The sequence below is a fragment of the Mobula birostris genome, chromosome 25 (genome assembly GCF_030028105.1).
Source record: "Mobula birostris isolate sMobBir1 chromosome 25, sMobBir1.hap1, whole genome shotgun sequence".
Lineage (NCBI taxonomy): Eukaryota > Metazoa > Chordata > Chondrichthyes > Myliobatiformes > Myliobatidae > Mobula > Mobula birostris.
The window spans coordinates 31,668,354-31,692,108 of record NC_092394.1 but is presented as its reverse complement, the minus strand read 5'-3'; the positions used below and the strand labels follow the sequence as shown (position 1 = coordinate 31,692,108).

Here is a 23,755-nt window from a genome sequence, read left to right as displayed (position 1 = left end):
GAGACTTCATTCTTGAAAAACTCACATTTCTCTCTCTTTGCACACAGACCATACTCACTCAGCCTGGCAAGCACTTTACCAAGGTTCTGGAGGTGCTCCTCGTCATTTTTGAGAGTCACGATGATGTCATCAAGGTAACATTGTGTTCCTGGGATATCTTGGAGCACTTGGCAAAGAGAATGGACCAAATTGCCGGAGCTGATGCAATGCCAAAGACAAGACGATTATACTGGAACAGTCCCTTATGAGTGTTGATTGAGAGGAACTTCCTACTTGACTCCTGCATCTCCATTTGCAGATAGGCTTGTGACACGTCAACCTTTGAAAACCTCTCCCCACCTCCCAAAGATGCAAAAATGTCTTCCATTTGTGGCAGAAGATACTACACCGGATTGACACTCACCTGAAAATCCCCGCATACACGAACAGCTCCAGCCTTCCCTTTCTTGATCATCGGGACAATGGACATGACCCAATCACTCCACTCAACCTTGAAGAGAATTCCAGATGCCTCCAAGCTCTGCAGTTCAGCATCCGCTTTAGCGTAAGGCACCGGGTGTGCTTTATGGAATCTTGATGATGCTGTTTCATCCAGTTCAATTCTGGTCTCTTGTCTTTGAGTTTACCAATCCCCTTCTCAAACACCTTCTCATTAGCAATAAGCATCTGTGCCAGTCCCTGGTTAGTGCTACCATTTGGGCTGCCGTTGCCTGTTGATGTCACACTGAGAGCTTAGACTGAGTGCCAGTCAAGTTGGATTTTTCTCAACCATTCACGTCCAAAAAGTGCTGGCCCTCCACTTTTCAATACGTAAAGCTCTAACTGTTATGTTTGGCCTCCATATGTCACATTTACTTTCAGTTTGCCTTTGGGAGACATCTTTTCACCCACGTAAGTCTTTAGCATCGCTGGGGTCTTCTCTAATGTATCTCAAAAATCAGTCTGTCGTAGTCAGCCTCTGGAATTATGGACAAGTCTGGCCTTATATCTATCTCCATTTTCAGTTTTCACCAGACACATCTGTTGTGATCCAGGTGATTTTGTGATCTGCTTCAGTTATACTATGCAGTTCTAGGCACAACAGTTCACCTTTGTCAGACTCTATGTTGTCTGATTCTGTTTTACACTCGGTAACTTTAGGCATTTACTTATTTTGTGTTTGAGACTTTTCACTCGGTTATATATTTTGTCTGCCTTGACCTTGTCTGTGACACTTTCTGCAAACTTTTTCCTTGAACCAACAGTCACTGGCATCATGGGGGGATTTGACACATCAATAACATTATTGGCTTTCTGCACCATTCAGAGACATTTTATGCATTTCGTATTCTAATTTCCTTTTCTGTAGTTCTGCCACATCTTTTGCTGCAGCCTCTAATGATACTGCAATGGTCAATGCCCATTCTAAGGTTAGGTCTCTTTCGGATTGTAGCCTCTTTTGAGTGCTTTGGCTATGCATGCCACATATAATGCATCAGAAGTCACAGTACTGAGAAAGTTGCACAGATCTGCAATGTATTCAGAAAGGCTTCCAACTTTTGACTGGTTCAGTTTGTAAAATCTGGATCTCTCAGCTATTACCAGCAGTTTAGGACTCAAGTGATTTGATTTTGTAAAATGTTAACAATTACGTCGAACATCGTTTGCTGGCTTTGCAGGGGTTACTGTACATTCTTCCACCCATTAAGCTAAGAAGTGTCGGGGCTTTCTTTTGCTCCTCCACATTGTTCGCGTTACAATACAGTTCCACCCTCTCAATATACAACCACAGCTTTCATTAGTTGGCATCCATCTGTCTCAAAGGACAATGGGTGATGATGATCATCATCACAAGCCTGGGTGGAAGGTATGGAGATCCTGAGATGCCCAGTCATCAAGATCCTCCTCTCGGCTTCACCAGTGTAATCCAAAGGAAAGCTTTTGAAGCAACACGTTTGGCATCAGCTTGGATGCAGGAGCTGCTGGAAGGATGTTCAATGACGTCCAGCTGCCTTAGGGGCTCCATTCCGGATTTGCTATCTGGGTTTACACCTGTAGCCTTCATCTCTCCCGAGGCTGCCCACAAGGCAGTGGGGCTACTTACCCATAGTTGGAGATCTGGTTCACGAGCACCAGGGCGTGTCCACACACTGGTGGGCCTGTGTGCTACATATGCAGGGGCCAGACCTCCCTATCAGCTGTAGTTCAGCCTGAGTCCAAAAGGAGTTCAGTTTCCGTGTGTCTTCAGCGAGGAGGCACTACATGAGGCTTGCTATTGGTGAGGCTATGTACTGGCAGGGAGAGACTTACACACTCAGCTTTTCTTTTCGCAAGACTGCTTGAAAGCAGCGGAAGCTGAAAGTGAGAACAACAGGCACTACCCACTACACTACCACACTAGACACATCACAACAACCATAAGCACTATCAAATTGGTCAACGTTCTGGCCTAAACTGTCGCCACATTTTCACTTTAAATTCAGCACATTTTTCACTGTTACTCACGTGTCCTTCAGCTTTCTCGTGCTGTTTAACACTCAGTGTTTTGTCTTATCACTGTCGGTGCAGGTCGTGATATTCTCTGACACTCAGGTTCGTACTCATAGGAAATTTGTTGTGTCTGTACACAACCACTTATCAATTAAATAAAGGCACGCACTCTGGAGATGGCTTTAGCTGGTGTATTCACATTGCAATGAGAGAGAGAAAGAGGTAGAGAGAGAGAGACAGAGAGAGAGGAGAGAGAGATAGAGAGCGATAGAGAGAGAGAGAGAGAGAGAGAGAGAGAGAACAGTGTGCATGTGTAGACAACAGAGCAATACATAATGCTGAGGGGAGGTCACTGCTCTAAAAGAAATAGATCCATACATTACATGAACAATGGTTCAGATCCTTAGGGATGATTTTTTTTTTTCATTCGTTCATGTCAATGACCAAGGACCAGAGCTTACTTCTCTCATAGAGTGAGAAGCAGAAATAGAGAATGCTGTAAATACTTAGTAGGTCAGGCAGCTTCTGTGATGAGGGGAAACAGAGTTAATGTTTCAGTTTGATAAACTTCCATCAAAATTGAGGGAAATTACAAATTAAAACTTATTTTAAAAGGAAGAGAGTGAAGTGAATATCAGACCATGGAGTGCAAGAGAGAATGAATGAAATGGGTGGTAGGAGGTAGATGAAAGCAGAGAAGGACAGCAAAATAAAAAAAACATTGACTAAGCAATACAAAACACTGCAAGTGCTGGACATCTAGAAGAAAAACAGAAAACAGAAACTGGAATTATTCAGCAAATCAGGCAACATCGGCGCGGAGAAAAATAATTTACATTTTCATCAGATCCAGAAGTTAAAAGTAAGATGGTTGGAACGTGCAGAGAAAGGGAGGGAGGTGCAAAGGGAAGCAAGAGAAGTGATTGACATGAATGTGTCAGAGGCAAAAAGTGGAAGGCTTAAGATGACTAAAAGCCAGAGGAGGTGCAAATGCAAAATAATTATCTAAAATTACCAATGTTGACTGTGCTGGAAATGCTCAGTACTCAAAATTTCTGAACTCACTGTCCAACTCAGATGATACCTCTAGTAACTAATCATACCCCTAGTCAGAAAGTAGTCCTGATGGACAGAAACTAAGACTCCCTATTCAGAAGAAAAACTATCAATGGGATATATATAACTTTATCTAAATTTAGATATTCATAAACAATGGTGAGCTCCTATGCATGTTGAATATTCAAGGCAACTATTAAATCAATCTTTACAACCTTTACAAGCAATTTAGTGGTTGTAAAATGTTATCTTAGAGATAAGCCATATAAATTATACATTTGAGAAGATATCGCTTTCATTTAAATTAGTAATAAGTGTTTGAATGTGAGGAATCTTGAAACGTGATCAGAAGCTTGTGTATACATATGATTATGTTGTGATCAGAATATTTAACAACAAACCAGGAGAACGTTTGACTACTGGGTCCATGTTGGTTCCCAGGGTAGCAAACCCATTTGTCCTATTCTTCCTGTGCCCCATGGCTTGAGCCTAACACAAGCCCATTAATTCTGATTTTTTTTTGCCATTTACCTACAGAAAGGAATAATTTACATTGAATGATTAAACTACCAGAACATCTTTAGGATATGAGAAGAAGCTACAGCCAAAGAGGAAACATTGAACCACATATAGTTAAATGCTCCTTTCTCTAAGTAGCTCGTGTCTACGTTTCCATTAAGCATTATGCGTATGAATAGGAAACTGTATGGTGTTCTTATCCCCTCCCAACCTTTCCAAACATAACTTCAGTAGAGACAACATGCATTGGTACTTACCATAACATGAATCTTGGCCTTTCCCTTCTGAATGAGGAATGTCCCTCCCATTGCTACAGGTTTATCTCCAAATTGTTTTGCAAGTGCTTCTCTCATGCAACTTACGAAGTTACTTTGTCCTGTTCTTCTACAACTCCTTACTTCCACAACCTAATCAACAACAGCATCAAACCACAAGTCAAAAATCAATCTGAAGAATCTGTGTAAATCCATTATAAACCCACTAACGCAATGTAATTACGTACACTGAAATCGCACTTAACAAAATTAACCACAATTGTATAATCAATTTCTTATTAAATCATGCTGTGTCATTTCAAGCTACCACGAGAATTTATTAATACACCAACTTGATCACTATATATTTGCAAATAAAGACATAAAGTTTGACAAAAATAAACATTAAAATACTCATGAGTAAATCTTTCTCGAGCTTCCAGCCAGATATAGGTATCAATTTTAATCAACGTTTCAATGACAGACTCTGTCATCTTCATCAGGGTTGATGCCTGGACATATCTAATCCAGTGGTATTTATAATGCTTATAAAAAGTATTCACCCTCCCTTGCAAGTTTTCAAGCCAAGGGACCGCCTGGTGAAGGAAGCCATTGAGATAAAACTAGGGGAAAAGAATTTTAATGAAGACAAAGGTCTCGCTCTAGAACTGGAACTCAACTGTAAACAAGGTGGGACAGCAGAAACCTGACTGGATGATGACTAACCAATCAGGAGGGATGGACGATAGGGTTACAAATACCACCGGACTAAACGTGCCCTGGCTTCAACCCTAATGTAGATGGCAGAGTTTGTCATTGAAACGTCAGTTGAAATTGATACCTGTACCCAGCTGGAAGCCCAAGAAGAGTTTATTTGTTGTATATGCCGAGAAAGCACTAGATCCTATAGAATACACATTAAAATTATTGTCCAGTGGAGCATACAGATTAAGATAAGAATATTAATGGAAAAGTCTGCAACAATATTATATTTCCATATTCATGATATTTTGGCATGAATGAGTTATTGATACCCTCTTAGCTGCCAGTTGGTAGGGCAAACAAATCTGATTATTTTTAATTGGCAATGTGTAATTGACCCAGCTCAGAACCTTACATTATGCCAATCTTTGAACAGAGCATAGGCCACTTCCTTTCCCATTTCAAAGATGAATTCCATGTCCGAGAAACATTTTAAGACCACATCCACTTCTGTCTTTCGAATTTAGCCCCATTATTGGTAGAGAATTAAAATTCAAAGTAATGGAAGTAGTTATAAAATTAAATCTAGTAACCATGAAATCACTGGATGGTCAAAAAGGAAAATAACACATCTGGATTATCAGTCTCCTTCATGGAAAGAAATCTGACGGTGTGGTCCACAGGAAACTCCAAACTCATCAGTGAACTGCCTCCTTTGTGCAGGGTCAATAAATCCAACTATTGTCAGTTAGGTCCAGATCCCAAGAGTAAAATAAAAGAGGAAGTCTGAATATGTTAAAGACTCATCAACACGGAACGTACAATCACATAGGTAATATATGGAGTTATGCTTCACTCACCTTTCCAGGTTTCCCTTCACTGATGTACAAATTAGCCAGTAATGCAAAATCGCAGGTCTTATACTTTTCCCCATATTTCTCCAGGATAAACCCACCTGTGGCTGGGTCTATTCTGGCACTGTAACTGTGATTCACCTCAGGTTTCCCATTTCCTTTAGCGAAGACATTAGGCATAAGCTAAAGCAAAACACAAAAAAAATGTACACATTTTTATATAGAACATCTTACATAGAGTGTTATAGAGCTGAGCTCCAAATGCACTGTTACATTTACTGTAAACTATACTGCAGTTTTCGGTTAAAACACAGTACATTAGTAATTTAGGAAAAGTAAATCAATGTAAGCCCCACTTATTGTTGTCACAGATGAAGTCTCAGAAACTTGCAGATTCAAATACTGCTCTCAACCTACAGTGTTAAAAAAAAGTTCAGCCCCTGTATTACAAAAAAAAAAGATATTGATCAATGAACTTAGAATTTTTACTTACGAAATATGTGCTTCTTTTATTCACAGCACAAAGCTCAAACACATTGTGCTAAGCTAATAGGGACTTATCCAAAAAGACTGGCCGTAATAGCAGCATGAGGTGGTTCAACTAAGTACTGAGCAAAGGGGAGGAATACTTTTGAATTGCTGCCATTTCCACTTTTGAAATTTTAGATTTTCATGCTCAACGATTTTCCCCGTTTTCTGAGCTCTACCATGAAGAAGGAGCATGTTTTTCACAAATAAAAACTCTCATTATATTGTTCAAAATCTCTGGTTGTAATAGTCATCTATGTGAACAAAGGGTTGGGGGCTGAATAATTTTACAAGGTCCTGTATATGAAAGAAACTTTATAAATATCAATTTTAACGACTTTGAAATTAGCAAGTGGTTCTTCAGTCAAACACCAATGATTTCATAAGACCATAAGACATAGGAGCAGAATTAGGCCATCTCGCCCATCAAGTCTGCTCTGCCATTCAATCTTGGCTGATCCTTTTTTTTCCTCTCCTCCTCAACCCCAGTTCCTGGCCTTCTCCCCGTAACCTTTGATGCCATGTCCAACCAAGAACCTATCAATCTCTGCCTTAAATACACCCAACAACCTGGCCTTCCCAGCTGCATGTGGCAACAAATTCCACCACCCTTTTGGCTAAAGAAATTTCTCTGCATCTCTGTTTTGAAAGGGCATCCCTCTATCCTGAGGCTGTCCCCTCTTCTCCTAGACCCTCCCACCATGGAAAACATCCTTTCCACATCTACTCTGTCTAGGCCTTTCAACATTCAAAAGGTTTCAATGAGATCCCGCCCCCCCCCATTCTTCTGAATTCCAGAGAGTACAGACCCCGAGCCATCAAACATTCCTCGTATGATATCCCTTTCATTCCTGGGATCATCCTTGTGAACTTCCTCTGGACCCTCTCCAATGCCAGCACACCTTTTCTAAGATGAGAGGCCCAAAACTGTTCACAATACTCAAGGTGAGGCCTCACCAGTGCCTTATAAAGCCTCAGCATCACATCCTTGCTCTTGTATTCTAGACTTCTTCAAATTAATGCCAACATGGTATTTGCTTTCCTCACCAGCAACTCAACCTGAAAGTTAACCTTTGGGGTGCTCTGCACAAGGGCTCCCAAGTCCCTCTGCATCTCAGATTTTTGGATTTTCTCCCCGTTCAGAAAATAGTCTGCACATTTATTTCTACTGCCAAAGCGCATGACCACGCAGTTTCCAACATTTCAAGTAAAATCGGCAGCAGTAAACATCCACGGGTGTTAATAGGGATCATAATCAGGTCCGTGGCACAGAAACACATTACACGATATAATTATCTACCGTGTCACTAGACCATTAAATCAATAAGAAATCACACAATAACTTGGAGACTAAAGTGACCTGTTTTACTGTTCTCTCACAAAGGATATTGTAAACAATTCCTAAATATGTTCAGGAGCAGTGTTAGTGAATTGTACCTCTGCATTCACACCAACAGCTTTAAACGACACTGTACTGGCTCCAAGGAGGAAGGCACCAGGCAGTTCCACCTGCTCAGCGACAGTATTGAGATTATAGATCTGCAAACAGAAACAAAACCATATTGGTATCCTTTTTATTACATCACATCTCCTGTGATGGCTGGTTCAAAAAACTGCAGGTGCTGGAAATGCAAAACAAAAAAAAAACTAGAAAACACTGTTACAAGTAAACTGTACGGCAAAGTTTTCAATGAAAACAGAGTAAATGGAGTACATTAAATGAGTGGCGAGAAAACAAGCCAACATCTTGGGTCAACAAATCTTCAGGCAGAAGTGAGATAGCAAGTTGCAGAGAGTGGTGAGAATACAGGCCAGCATGAGCGCGTCCTTCAAGGGGGTGAATCCACAGAGAGCTTCCGGCCCAGGAGTGCTACTTTTCCGAGTACTAAAGACCAGAGCTGACCCAACAGGTAGGAGTGCTCACCGAGATCGTCAGCCTCTCATTTCAGCAGTCTGAGGTACTCAGCCTCTTCAGGCAGGCTTCAATTATATCGGTACCTCACAGGAATGTGGTAGCCCACCTCAACAACTATCGTCCAGCAGCACTTAAATCCACTGTGATGAAATGCTTTGACAGGCTGGTAATGAAACATAGCAACTCCTGTCCAAAAAGCAACTTGCCTGCTGCCTCAACAGGTCAAGTAGATGCCATTTCATTGGCTCTTCACTCGGTCCTGGAACATCTGGACAGCAAAGATGCATACATCTGGATGTTCTTCATTAACTATAGCTCAGCATTCAATACCATCATCCTCTCAAAACTAATCAATAATCTTCAAGACTTTGGTCTCAATAATTCCTTGTGCAACTATATACTTGACTTCCTCACCTGTAAACCCCAGTCTGTTCAAATTGGCAACAACATCTCATCCACAATCTCCATCAGCACAGGTGCACCACAAGCCTGTGTGCTTAGCCCCTGCTCTACTTCTTTTATACTTATGACTGAAGCTAAGCACAGTTCCAATGCCATATTTAAATTTGCTGAAGACACCAATGGTATAGGTCAACTCAAAGGTGGTGATAAATCAGCACATAGGAGGGAGATTGAAAATCTGGCTGAGCGGTGCCACAACAACAACCTCTCTCTCAATGTCAACAAGACCTTAGAGATGATTATTGACCCCAAGAGGAGGAATCCGGAGGTCCAGGAGTCAGTTCTCAATGGGAGAGTTGAAGAGAGGGGAAAATCACAGATTAAGAGGGTCAACAACTTTAAATCCCTCACTGTTATCATTTCAGAGGATGTGTCCTGGGTCTAGTATGCAAGTGCCATTTCGAAGAAAGCACAGCAGCACCTCTACTTTCTCAGAAGTTTGCAAAGATTCAGTATGGCATCTAAGATTTCGACAAATTTCTATAGATGTGTGGTAGAGAGTATACTCACTAGTTACATCATGGCCTGGTATGGAAATATCAATGCGTTTGAACAGAAAATCCTACAAAAGCAGTTCACATGGCCCACCCCACCATTGAGCACATCTACACGGAGCACTGTCACAGGAAAGCAGCATCCATTATCAAGGACCCCCACCATCCAGGCCATGCTCTCTTCTCACTGCTGCCATCAGCAAGTAGGTACAGGAGCCTCAAGACTCACATCTCCAGGTTCATGAACAGTTATTACCCCTCAACCATTGAGCCCTTGAAACAGACAAGATAATTTCACTCACCCCATCACTGAACTGTTCCTACAACCTATGGACTCGCCTTCAAGGACTCTTCATCTCGTGTTCTCAATATTGATTATTTATTTATTGATGATTATTATTATTCCCTTTTTTCCACTTTCTTTTTTTACTTGCACAGTTTGATTTTTTTTGCACATTGGCAGTTCTGTCTTGTTGTGCGCTGTTGATTCTATTGTGTATCTTGTACTTACTGTGAATGCCCACAAGAAAATGAATCTCAGGATTGTATATGGTGACATACGCAGTATGTACTTGATAATCAATTTACTTTGAACTTGAACATTGAGTTATCAAGGTAACGATTACTTAGAAAATACAGCAGTCCCAGCCAATAAAGAAAATATATCTTTGGACAGTGGGAAGAACCCAGGGCACCTAGAGGAAACCCAGTCACAGGGGGAACATGAAAACTCCTTACAGGCAGCGGCGGGAATGGAACCCTGTGGCTGTGACTGTAGAGCACTGTGCTATCGAGTTGAGTCAAGACAGAGAGGACAGAATGGGAATAGGGCAGGGAATTAAAGTGGCACATGACTGGGAGCTCTTGGGGAGTGAAAGGATGTGTTTTGCAAAGCTGTTTGTGAAGTTGGACTTCACCTAAACGCTAAAAAGACAGAGTACCTGGTGTTTAAATGTGACGAAGGTACTCTCAAGACTGTAGGAATGATACTATTAAGAAAGTCTTTGACTACAAGTACCTCGGGTCAAGAATGATGAGTTCAGAGAAGGACATAAAGATACGGAAGGCACTGGCGTGGAGGACTATGAACGACATGAAGGAAATCTGGAAGTCGAACCTGACCAGAGGGCTTAAAAAGAGGATTTTCATAGCAATCTTAGAGTCCATTCTCACGTACAGATGCAAGACGTGGACACTCACCAAGACTATGCGAAAGTCTCTAGATGGTTGCTATACATGAATGCTCCAGATGGCTCTTGACGTGAGCTGGCAACAGCACGTGACGAACATCGAGCTCTATAATGACCTACAGATGCTCACCACTAAAATCGAGGCGAGAAGACTGCAACTAGCAGGGCACTGTCTACGCCACCCCGAGCTACCTGCCAGCCTAGTCATCATATGGGAGCCCAAGCATGGGAGGATGAACGCTGGGCGCCCTCCCAAGCCTATGGTCAACACGCTCCTAGAAGACAGCGGCGCGGCTAATGTAGATGAACTGAACACACTGATGAGGGAGGGGGAGAAGTGGAGTCTGTCATCGTGCCCAACGCTGGCCCCCTAGGCCTGAGTCGACGTAGTAGTAGTAGTTTGCAAACACTGCACATGGACACCACATCATGAGCACCAAGTGCAGTATGATACACTCGAAAAGGTGAAGTGAAACACTGCTTCACCAGAAAGGACTGTTTTGGTCACTGTTTCCTCTGCGCTGCGCAAGTGCACGGCCACGCAGTAACTGAAATGCTCCCACATACATATCCTTTGTTGCCGCACAGCCGGGTTGTTCTTTTATATAATATTTTATTAAAGTGCGGTGCAGTTTTCAGGCCATACAAAAACTTCCTACTCAGAGCGATGGTTGGTCCACACAGCTGTAAAAAAATATAGGAGGAATGTTGTTTTGGGTGCCAGGATGGTGGGAAAGGAAGTGGTAAAAGGACAGGTATTACATATCACATCATTCCACGAGGACACACCTTGAAAAATGGAGTGATTGAGCAGATGGAAGAGCGTCGCATAATAGTGAGGTGCAAAGGGAATGGCCCTTTCAGAAGGCTGCACTGGGAAGGACTGCTCCACTTTAACAGCAAGGCAAAGGATGCATGTATTATGATATGGGGTGCAGTGCTCTATATGAAGTACAGATTCATCTCCCTTACGCCAATCAAACTATGGCAACTGATAGATGATTTTGCGGTCACTTTTAACATAGTATAGTAAATCTAGAAAAGTTCTTCAAAGTAGAATTATAATTGGCCTCACAAAACAATTTCATGGTTGAGAGTAGGAAATCTTTTCTGTTCACCCACTCAGTCACAGCTAGAACGGTTGCTTATATAAATCATGCTGACATATGAATGAATTAAAAGCGAGGTATATGTTTTAATAGAGCACTATAGATTTTGAAAATACATTAACTGAAATGCCTTCCTAATCTTATACCTAGGTGGCAGGGTGGAGACATGTCTCTCCCAAAGGTAGTGTAAGGCGCTCCTTCCCTCCACTAGCCTGCAGGTCACCCTTGGGCAAGGTGTAGCACCTGCTGGCGCGTGGCCAAGTGGTTAAGGCGTCGGTCTAGCGATCTGAAGGTCGCTAGTTTGAACCTCAGCTGAGGCAGTGTGTTGTGTCCTTGAGCAAGGCACTTAACCACACATTGCTCTGCGACGACACTGGTGCCAAGCTGTATGGGTCCCAGTGCCCTTCCCTTGGACGCTATCAGTGACATGGAGAGGGAAGACTTGCAGCAAGGGCAACTGCCAGACTTCCATACAACCTTGCCCAGGCCTCAGTCAACATCAAAATTGATGGACAGCCGAAGAAGAAGAAGTACCTGCATAGCCCTGTGCCAACCTCGATCAAGGTCACATGAAGCCATGGGAAAAGGCAGTGTATGAGAGCATCTGGTGCAAATCACAAAACCTGGATATGTGACCACTGACGCCAGGCAGACAATCTCTGAAGAGTATTGATAATGGCTGGGGTCACCCATCCTGTAAAGGCACCGCCCAGAAGGCAGCAATGGCAAAATACTTCTGCAGAAAAATTTGCCAAGAACAGTCATGGTCACGGAAAGACCATGACTGCCCGCATCATACAACATGGCACAAAACAATACCCTTTGTGAGGACTTTAAGAACGGTAATTAGAAGAATGGGTCACAAAATGTCAAAGCCTGACCAAACTGAAACCATTCACACCTTATCCATTTGTGGAAGGGGTAAGAGGTAAGGAACTCCACCCACGTCTGCTATTCTGGGTTTCCCACATAGACCTGCAAAATAAAAATACATTATCAAAATGGTTTAGTTCCAAAAAATTCAGTAGATTAAATAATCCTGAATATGAATGCAATGCTAATTCACAACCTTCAAGAGAAGTTACACAGATAATCTTGTGTAGCACGAAATCTATTTTGTAAAAGGGTACAAGAAATCAGCTCAAAGCAGTATTGGCCACTATACTTTCTACTGACTTCAATGAAACCAGCAATGAGGACATACTTAATAGAAAACTAAGAATAATTTCTTCACCACAGCGTCTGAAGCCCTATTTTCATTAAATTCATTAGAAAGAAGTACCACTGTAACTGCGAAGTGATCTTCTCCATGGGTTTCATTCTCTACCATTATCCATTTATTCAATATAAATCTATAGTTCATTCACTGCTTTATATTAGCAGTAACCACTGTGTGTCACCCTTTCGAACATTCTCCCTAATCTAACAGCCTACTCATTTCTTTGGTCATTGTCAAAAGCATACAACTATCGCTTTTTCATTTCCCCTTTGCTTGATGGAGTGCATTTAATTTTTCAAGCTTATTTTAAAGAACTCTTCTTCGAATAAATCCAGATTCTACTTCATCTTCTCCCATTTACCCTTCCTCCAGACTTACATTTGTCATTTACTAAACCCTTTAGCACTCTCTTTCAACTCCAACTCCACATTTCCATTCAATTCCCTCTTCCCTCCCTGAACCTTTCTCTGAGCTTAAGAATCCCTACTTTTTCAGGTCTAATGAAAAGTCAAACTGAAATGTTAACTTTCTCTTTTCATAGAGAAAGAGTGCTATGGTATTCAAGGCATTTTCTGTTTTATTTAATAATTAAGATCAGTTTGTTTACACAGTATGCAATAACTAACAGACAAGCATTCAACATATTGAAGGGTACGTGTTGCTTTCTGTGAGTGAACATTACATTATTTTCAGAAACACGATTCCTACAATTTTATTTTAAATCAATACATCACCAAGTATTCAGCCACTGCAAACGTGCAGTAGACTATCAAATAACAGAGTAGAACATAAACTACTGTTATGATATATAAACTGCTGGAAATTCAGAGCAACACACACAAAACATTGGAGGAACTCAGCAGCATCTACGGAAATGAACAACTGTTTGGTCGGAGACCCTTCTTCAGGACTGGAAAGAAAGGGGTAAGACACCAGAATACAAAAGTGGGGGAGGGAAGGAGGAAGGCTAGAAGGTGAAAGGTGAAGCCAAGAGGGTGGGAAAGGGAAAGGGCTGGAGATGACGGAATCTGATAGGAGAGGAGAGTGGACCATAGGAGGAAGGGACCCAAAGGGAGGTGATAGGCAGATGAGAAGATGTAAGAGGCCAGAGAGGGAAATAGAAAAATAGGGGAGGCGAAGGGATTTGTTTTTAAACTGAAGGAAAATCAATCTCCATGTTATCAGGTTGGAGGCTACCCAGATGGTATACAAGGTGTGGCCTCAGCTTGGCACGAGAGAAGGCCATGGACCAACATGTCGGAACAGGAATGGGAAACGTCATTAAAATGCAGTCCTTGATGAAGCAGTCCCCCAAATTACGATGGGTCTCACCAATGTAGGAGAGGCCTCATTGGGAGCACTGCACACAATAGATGACCCCAGCAGATTGACAGGTGAAATGTTGTCTTACCTGGAAGGACTGTTTCTTAATGGAAGTGAGAAAGGAATTGCATGGGCAAGTGTAGGGTGAGATGAATGGAGAAGGAACCCATGGCGGGAGCAATCCCTGTGGAAAGCGGCGGGGTGGGGGGAGGTAAAGATATGTTCAGTGGTGGAATCCCTTTGGAAATGGTGGAAATTGCGGAGGATGATACGTTGGATGCGGAGTCTCATGGAGCGGTAGGTAAGGACAAGAGGAACCCTATCACTGTCAAGACAGTGGGAAGATGGAATGAGAGCAGATGTTAGGGAAATGGAGGAGATTGGTGAGGGCAGCATCAATTATGGAGGAAGAAAAACCCCATTCTTTGCTAAGGAGGAGGCCATCTCTAATGTCTAATGTCCTGGAAAGGAAAGCCACATCCTGGGAACAGATGTGGAGGAGACGAAGGAACTGAGAAAAGGGAGTAGCATTTTTACAGGAGATAGGATGGGAAGAGGTATAGTCAAGATAGCTGTGGGAATTGGTAGGTTTACAGAAGACAGTTTGTCTCAAAGATGGAGACAGAGAAACCGAAAAAGAGGAGGGCGGTGTCAGAAATGGACAAAGTGAATTTAAGGGCAAGGTGGAAGTTGGAGGCAAAGTTGATGAAATCAACAAGCTCAGCATCGGTGCATGAAGCAACATCAATGCAGCCTTCAATGTAGCAGAGAAAGAGTTGGGGACCATTACCACACATGGCTTGGAACAAAAAGGCAGGCATAGCTCGGGCCCACACACGTGCCCATGACTGCCCCTCGAGACTGGAGGAAGTGGGAGGAGCCGAAGGAAAAGCTATTGAGACAAGGACCAGTTCTGCCAGAAGGAGAAGGGTGGTGGTAAATGTCATAAGAAATAATATCCAACAGTGGCCTTTCAGCCCCTCAGACCTGCTCTGCCTTTCAGTGTGATCATGGCTGATCATTTACCTCAATCCATCTTTCCTGCACTAACTCTATGCCTTGATTGCCTTAATATCCAAAAACCTACCTCCACTTTAATATATTGAGCCTCATAGCCACCCTCCTGTTAAACCAGGGGTTCCCAAACTGGGGTCACGGACCCCTTGCTTAATGGTATTGGTCCATGGCATTAAAAAAATTGGGAACCCTTGTGCTAAATGAATACAAATATTGTCTCATCCCTTCATTCAGACTCCAAGCGTCTGCTTAATCTCTTCTCCTTCTACACACTGTACCCTCCCTGTAACATCCCATTCCCATCACCCTACCCCAGCATCTGTTCTGGAAAACATCTATAACAGGAATATCCTTTGAAAGTGTAACCAGATCTTTAGACAATATCCTAGGTAAGAGTTTTGCCTGGGAACCACATGATTCCAGCAAGATATTTTTATTCTTACATTCAAATCTTCTGGCAAGAAATTATTTGAATCCACATTCTATATAAAATAACAGAACATTACACCCTGTGGAGTGGATGTGGAGAGGATGTTCTTATAGTGCGAGAATATAGGACCAGAGGTTGCAGCCTCAGAATAGAAGTATGTCCCTTTAGAACAAAGCTGAGGAGGAATTTCTTCAATCAAAGGCTGGTAAATCTGTGGAATTCATTGTTACAGGCACCTATGGAGGCCAAGTAATTGCGTATATTTAAAGTAGGGGTTGATAGGATCTTGATTAGTTAGGGTGTCAAAGGTTACAGGGGAGAAGGCAGGAGAAGGGGATTGTGAGGGGGCAATAAGCCAGCCATGATGGAATGGCAGAGTAGACTCGATAGGCCAAATGGCCTAATTCTTCTCCTACGTTCCAAATAAAATGTGATTGTCAAGGTGACCTGGCACATAACCCTGGAGGGTTGGCGGGGGGGGGGGGGGGGGTGGGAGAGGAAACGCAAGAGAAATTCTCTTACATGTTGAAAAAGCAATTTTGACCAAGTTTCTCTTTCAGATTGACCACTGTTACAATAGAAATAAGTGGAAATCACACCATTACTTCTGTGCATCTACTTTAAAATCTTGCACAGTCTCTACAGTACTCAGGAGCTACTCCTACACAATCAGGAAAGCTCAAAAACTGCCTTTATTTTCTGGGGAGGCTGAAGAGAGCTGGACTATTCATGCCTATATTCTTCTACAGATGTGCAGTAAAGAGCATCCTAACGTGTTGCATCGCTGCATGGTACGGAAAACACACTGCATTGGACAGGAAAGTTTCGAAGTAAATTTATCATCAAAGTACATACTGTATACATCACCACATGCAACCCTGAGCTTCGTTTTCTTGTTCTACAAATAGTTTGAGTGCCCAGCGCATCACCTGCACCAGCCTACCACCATCGAGGACATTATATATCAAGACGCCGGAAAAGTACCCATAACATCATGAAGGATCCCACCCACCCTGCTCATGGGCTGTTTGGCCTCACTCCCATAAGGGAGGAGGCTGCGTGGCATCCATGCCAGGACCACCAGACTCAAAAACAGTTACATTCCCCAAGCAGTAAGGCACCTCCACCCATTAACCCACCCCTCCACAACCTCCACCACCACTACTTTATCATTTCCTGTCAATCACTTTATACGTAGTTATTCATGTGCCCAGCGTCGCTTTATGGAATGAGGGTTCAAACTATACTTACTATCTGGGTCAGTGTGTGAAACACAGTGGCTGCTCTATCAGTTGTCGGGCTGGCTGGCTAGTAGTTTGGAATTTGTATGGTGGAGTTAAAAGTTAAAGATTTAATAATATAAAATAGCATGGTTAGTGTGATGCTATTACAGCTTTGGACATTCCAGAAGTGAATTCCGGCGCCATTCTCTAACGAGTCTCCGTGCGTCCTCCCCGTGGAATGCGAGGGTTTTCTCCAGTTTCCTCCCACAGTCCAAAGACATAGCGGTTAGGTTAATTTGTCTTTGTAAAAAGTCCCTTGATTCAGTTCGGATTAGTCAGGTTTGTCAAGGGTTGCTGGATGGCATGGCCTGAAGGGGGCCAGAAGGGGCTACTCCACACCGTTTCACTAAATAAATAAACAAACAGATGCAGTACTTAACCTGCAGCAGCAAAAGTGAAGGGTTCCTGTGTAAGATCTGGGCAGTCCACCACTGATACTTGAACCTCTGCAAAGTTTTTCTTCAACCCATCTTGCAGCACTGAAAGAGAAGGAGCATATTTAAAAAGGCATTTTTCCCTCAAAGTTCAGCATGGACTAGATGGGCCGAAGAGCCTGCTTCTGTGATATAGTAATTTATACTCAAAGTTCAAAGTAAATTTATTATCGAAGTACATATGACATATATGTTAACATAGATAAACTCTTCTTTTTCATTTTTTTGCAGGCAATCACAATAAATACAAGAAACACAATAGAATCAATGAAAGACCACACCCAATAGGGCAGACAACAACTAATGTGCAAAAAAAAACAAACTGTGCAAATAAAAAAAAGTGAAAAGAAATAATGCATGTCATCTTGGACAATGTCTCCCATCCACTATATAATGTACTGGGTGGGCACAGGAGTACATTCAGCCAGAGACTCATTCCACCAAGATGCAGCACAGAGCGTCATAGGAAGTCATTCCTGCCTGTGGCCATCAAACTTTACAACTCCTCCCTTGGAGGGTCAGACACCCTGAGCCAATAGGCTGGTCCTGGACGTATTTCATAATTTACTGGCATAATTTACATATTACTATTTAACTATTTATGGTTCTATTACTATTTATTATTTATGGTGCAACTGTAACAAAAACCAATTTCCCCCGGGATCAATAAAGTATGACTATGACTATAATAATAATAATAATAAGTAAGCAATAAATATCAAGAACATGAGATGCAGAGTCCTTAAAAAATGAGACCAGTTCAGTGGTGGGGCAAGTGAAGTTATCTCCTCTGGTTCAACAGCCTGATGGTTGAGGGATAATAACTGTTCCTGAACCTGGTGGTGTGGGACCTGAGGCTCCTGTAGCTTCTCCCCGATGGCAGTCATGATGGCCTAGATAGTGGGGGTTCCTGATGATGGATGCCGCTTTTCTGCAGCAGCGCTCCGTGTAGATGTGCTCAATAGTGGAGAGGGGTTTACCCTCTGGACTGGGCCGTATCCACGACTTCTTGTAGGCTTTCCGTACAAGGTGCTTCCATACCAGACCGTGATGCAACCAGTCAATGTACTCTCCGCCGCGCATCTATAGAAGCTTATCGAAGTTTTAGGTGACATGTCGAATCTCCGCAAACTTCTGAGAAAGTAGGGGCACTGCCGTGCTTTCTTTGAAACGACACCTGCGTGCTGGGCCCAGGTCGGATCCTTTGAAACCATACCCTCTCCACCTCTGGTCCCCAATAAGGACTGCATAGTGGACCTTCAGTTTACTCCTCCTGAAGTCAATAATCATCTCCTTGGTCTTGCTGACATTGAGGGAAAGGATGGTGTTGTAGCACCACTGAGATTTTGAATCTACCTCCTACACGTTGATTTTTTTATCATTCTTGATTTGGCCAACGACAGAGGCATCGTCAGCAAACTTACATATGGCATTGGAGCTGTGCTTAGCCTCACAGTCATAAGTATAAAACAAGTAGAGCAGGGGGCTAAGCTCACAGGCTTGTGGTGCACTTGTGCTGAGGAGATTGTGGATGAGATGTTGCTGCCGGTCCAGACTGACTGAGGTCTGCAGGCAAGGAAATCGAGGATCCAATTGCACAAGGAGATATTGAGGCCAAGGAGTCGAAGCTTATTGATTAGCTTTAAAAGGATGATAGTATTGAATGCCAAGCTGTAGTCAGTGAAGAGGATCCTGATGTGTGCATCCTCCCTGTCCAGATGTTCCAGGACTGATTGAAGAGCCAATGAAATAGCATCTGCTGTTGACCTGTTCTGACAGTAGGCAAATTGCAGTTGACCCAAGTTGCTTCTGATGCAGGAGTTGATACATTTCATCGCCAACCTCTCAAAGCACTTCAAAGTGGATGCAAGTGCTGCTGGATGACAGTCAATGAAGCAGATCATCATGCTCTTCTTAGGCACAGGTATAGTTGAAGCAGGTAGGTACCGCAGACTATCAAAGCCAGAGGTTAAAGATATTGGTGAACGCTCCAGCCAATTAATCAGCACAGGTCTTCAGCACTCAGCTATGTTTGTGGTTTCACCCTCCTAAAGGATGCTCTGACATCGGTCTCAAACTGACAACATAGGGTCACCAGGGGCTGTGGCAGTTCATGAAGATGCTTCCACGTTGTGATGGTCAAAGCGAGCAAAAAAAAAGCACCTACGACCCTATAATCTTTCCACTGCATTTGCATCCTGCCATTGTGTCATTCTAGCTTAAAACCATTTCTTGTTGTCAATTCCATCGTTCTCTACCGAAAGTTAGATCCTTGTGGTGCGGTTCACCAGAGGCCCTAACTACAGTTCCTTGCTTGAGAGCTCATCATTTGTGTATGTATTTTAATCATGTTTGCAGCCCAAGTTTAGTCAGCTGTGTGGGGCATCGCTGTTGAATCCACATCAGCCCAACCCACCATTTACCACAAGGAACTGCAGGAAGGATAAACAATCTGCTTTGCCAACTCCAACCAATTTTCCTTGTTACGATCTAGTGGGATGAGGTCAGTTTTGGAATCCTACCATTGTGCCAATAGGATTATCAAACTCAGCACAGATGACGGATCAAACAAAAACTCTATGGTCATTAGATTACCTAGCTCAACCATTAGAGGATCGTAGAGTGATACAGAACTGAATCAGGGGTTTCCGCCCAACTTAGAAGGGTAGGAGGGGTCCTTAGCTGCTTTCCAGAGTTAAGGGAGGAGTTTGCATGATGGACGGGGCAGCATTTGCAACTCTCTAATTTCTTGCAGTCACGAACAGAGCTGTTGCCCTAGCAATGCTGCAATGCATCCTATCTGGATGCATTCTATGGTGCATCTATAAAATATTGGTAAGAGTCTTTGAGGACATATTTAATTTCCTTAGCCTTCTTGAACAGAGGTGATTGTGTGCTTTCTTGACCATAGCATCCACATGGTTGAACCAGGACGATTTGTTGTTGTTATTTATATGGAGGAATTTGAAGCCCTCAATTATTTGTCTAAGTTACTCAAGTTCAGGGAATGTTCTTTGACAGTTAGCTAGAATCACTACTGCAAAAAAAGGTTCATTATAGATAATTAAATCATGTTAAAATGTTCAGTGGTAAACAAGGTGGATCGGAAGAGGATACTGGTGGGGATGACGGCAGAGCAGAGATAGCTGAAGTTTCTGGGAATAGTTCACAAGGCGCAGGATAGATATGTCCCACAGAGGAAGAAGTTCTCAAATGGCAGGGGTAGGCAACCGTGACTGACAAAGGAGGTTAAGGGCTGCATAAAAGCCAAGGAAAGGGCCTATAAGGTAGCAAAAGTGAGTGGGAAGTTTCTAAAATCCAACAAAAGGCAACTAAAAAAGCTATGAGGAGGGAAAAGATTAAATATGAGAGCAGACTAGCCGATAATATAAAGCAGGATACCAAAAACTTTTTCCAGTTATATAAAGAGTAAAAGGGAGGTGAGAGTTGATATTGGACCACTAGAAAATGATGCTGGTGAGGTACTAACGGAGGAGAAAGAAATGGCAGATGAACTTAATGGGCACTTTGCATCTGTCTTCACTGTGGAAAACACTAGAAGTGCGCCAGAGGTCCATGCATGTCAGGGAGCAGGACTGAGTGCCAATGCTATTACAAAGGAAAAAGTGCTAGGCAAACTCAAAGGTCTAAAGATGGATAAGTCACCTGGACCAGATGGACTACAGCCCTCTTGAGACAGGTTGCTGAAGAGATAACAGATGCATTGGTCATGATCTTTCAAGAATCATTTGATTCTGGCATGGTCCCGGAGGACTAGAAGATTGCAAATGTCACTCCACTCTTTAAAAAGGGAGGAAGGCAAAAGAAAGGAAATTATAGGCCAGTTAGCCTACCTTCAGGGGTTGGGAAAGTGTTGGAGTCTATTATTAAGTATGAGATTTCGGGATACTTGGAGACTAATGATAAAGTAAGTCAAAGTCAGCATGGCTTCTGTAAAAGGAAATCTTGCCTGACAAATCTGTTAGAGTTCTTTGAGGAAGTAACAAGCAGGCTGGACAAAGGAGAGCCAGTGGATATCATTTACTTGGATTGTCAGAAGACATTTGATAACGTGCCACACGAGGCTGCTTAACAAGATACAATCCTATGGCGTTACAGGAAAGATACTGGCAGGATAGAGGGATGGCTGACAGGCAGGAGGCAGTGAGTGGGAATAAAAGGGGCCTTTTCTGCTTGGCTGCCGGTGACTAGTGGTGTTTCTCAGGGGTCAGTATGGGGACTGCTGCTTTTCACATTGTTTGTCAATGATTTAGATAATGGAATTGATGGATTTGTGGCAAAGTTTGCGGATGATACAAAGACAGGTGGAAAGGTCGGTAGTGCTGAGGAAGCAATGCGATTGCAGCAGCACTTATTGGAAGAATGAGCAAAAAAGTGGCAGATGGAATGCAGTGTTGGGAAATGTGTTATTCAAGTCCCATGACTCGGTCAAATTAAGCTTGACACCAGGATCTAACTGGATAAAAAAGATCATTCCATCTTTAAATGTTTTGGACAAGGAACAACAGTGTGGACTATTATATACATGGGGAGAAAGTTCAAACATCAGAGGTGCAGAGGGACTTAACAGTCCTTACGCAAGACTCCCAGAAGGTTAATTCACAGGTTGAGTCTGTGGTAAAGAAGCCGAATGCAATGTTGGCATTTATTTCAAGGGGAATAGAATATAAAAGCAAGGAGATAATGCTGAGGCTTTATAAGACACTAGTCAGACCACACTTAAGAGTATGGTCAACAGTTTTGGGCCCCATATATCAGAAGGGATATGTTGTCATTGGAGAGAGTCCAGAGCAGGTTCACAAGGATGGTTCCAGGATTGAAGGGGTTAGCATATGAGGAGCGTTTGTACTCACTGAAATTTAGAAGAATGTGGGGGATCTCATTCAAAACTACTGAATGTTGAAAGGGCTAGATAGGGTGGGTGTGGAGAAGATGTTTCCTGTGGTGGGGGTATCCAGAACTAGAGGGCACAGCCTCAAAATTGAGGGGGTGACTCTTTAGAACAGAGGTAAGGAGGATTTTTTTAGCCAGAGAGTAGTAAATCTTTGGAATGCTCAGCCACAGACTGTGGTGGAGGCCAAGTCCGTGCATATAATTAAGGTGGAAGGTGATCATTTCCTGATTGGTCAGGGCATCAAAGGATATGGCGAGAAGGCAGATGTATGGGGTTGAGTGGGCTCTGGGATCAGCCATGATGGAATGGCAGAGCAGACCCGACGGGCTGAATGGCCTCATTCTGCTCCTATGTCTTACGGTCTTAAGTCCTGGGTACCCAGTTTAGACATAAAGAGACGTACAATACTGCTTTTTTAACACTGGCAATGATTGATTTACTTGTACCAAGATTCTGACGCAGTACCTGGGCTGCTAATCGGGAGGAACAATTTCAAATCCAGCACAGCAACTCGAGAACCAAAATTTAAATTAGTTTCAGTAACGTTGTTTAGAAAACTAGTTCACTAATATATTCAGTAATATAATCAGTTACTTAGCGTACTCGACGCTGAAGACCCATCATGTTAGTTTGACTGCCCTCTGAAAAGACCAGTAAAACAGTCGGTTTAATCGGTGACAGTGACAATACTTTAAAAATGTCTTCTAAAGATAACTGTAGAGATAGATCCTGGGGTCCTTGTTCGTCACTGTAGGCAAAAACAATCTACTCTAACATAAGATTCCAAGATGGTGGTGATGTTTACTGGTGAAGCGTTAGACCTTCCGACAGCTGTAGTTTGCTCTCGTCACAGGGATAAAACACTATCATTTTCCTGGGTGTTTTCTTTCAGTATTGCACATTGCAGGCAGTCCCGCGACTTGCATTCATCCGCCCAGCGCAAAGTCGGGGTTTTACCTTCACAAAGCTCCTTTAAAGTTGGAACATAAAGTGCAGACTTCTCAACAATTGCAGCCATTACAGCCCGATCCGGTCAAACCCAGTCTTCCCGGCAGGCGCTTTCGGAGTTTGATTTCTCCCTGGTTACTTGCTACCGGACTGGTCTAATAATTTCCAGAGGGTAAAGTTCAAAGTCTCGGTTAAACGTCATACTGGTGAAGGCAAGGGGGATATTAACCTGGCTTTACCTCGGTAGGAGATATTTTGTGAAAGTCGTGAGGGTGTTGCACCTTCTGAATTCTGGAAGGAAACAGTTTAAAAGATAAAGTGCTGTAAAGTAGTAAGTTAGGGTATGGGTGCAGAAATCTAAAGTCCTAATTGTCCAAAACATTTAAAGATGGAATAGTCTTTTTGTCCAGTTAGATTCTGGTGTTAAATTTAACGTGGGACTCGAACAACACATTGCCGGGTTAATTTTAAACTCTGCGGTTCAGATCTTTTAAAAATAAGCCTACGTTATTCTGCATTCGTTAAAAATATGTATTATTACTGTTAGTTGATATATAAGATGGCCAGGATCTCTTTGTCTTTCTTTGAAGCTGAATTATTCCATCAGAGGCGTCACTTTTATGCCTTAAATAAT

General features: G+C 42.7%; 1 protein-coding gene across 2 annotated transcripts in view; it reads right to left on the bottom strand.

The window, feature by feature from the left end:
* c25h11orf54 (chromosome 25 C11orf54 homolog) overlaps positions 1-23,354 on the bottom strand; it is a 34,636-nt gene extending 11,282 nt beyond the window's left edge. For both annotated transcript variants that reach the window (XM_072243020.1, XM_072243023.1), the window contains exons 1-6: positions 23,131-23,354; positions 17,205-17,303; positions 12,454-12,527; positions 7,820-7,921; positions 5,861-6,037; positions 4,302-4,451 (exon numbers count right to left, since the gene is read on the bottom strand). In XM_072243020.1, the coding sequence (XP_072099121.1) occupies positions 4,302-4,451; positions 5,861-6,037; positions 7,820-7,921; positions 12,454-12,527; positions 17,205-17,303; positions 23,131-23,191 (663 nt within the window). In that variant the 5' untranslated portion in view covers positions 23,192-23,354. The remainder of the gene's footprint in view (positions 1-4,301; positions 4,452-5,860; positions 6,038-7,819; positions 7,922-12,453; positions 12,528-17,204; positions 17,304-23,130) is intronic.
* Positions 23,355-23,755: the final 401 nt, after the last annotated feature.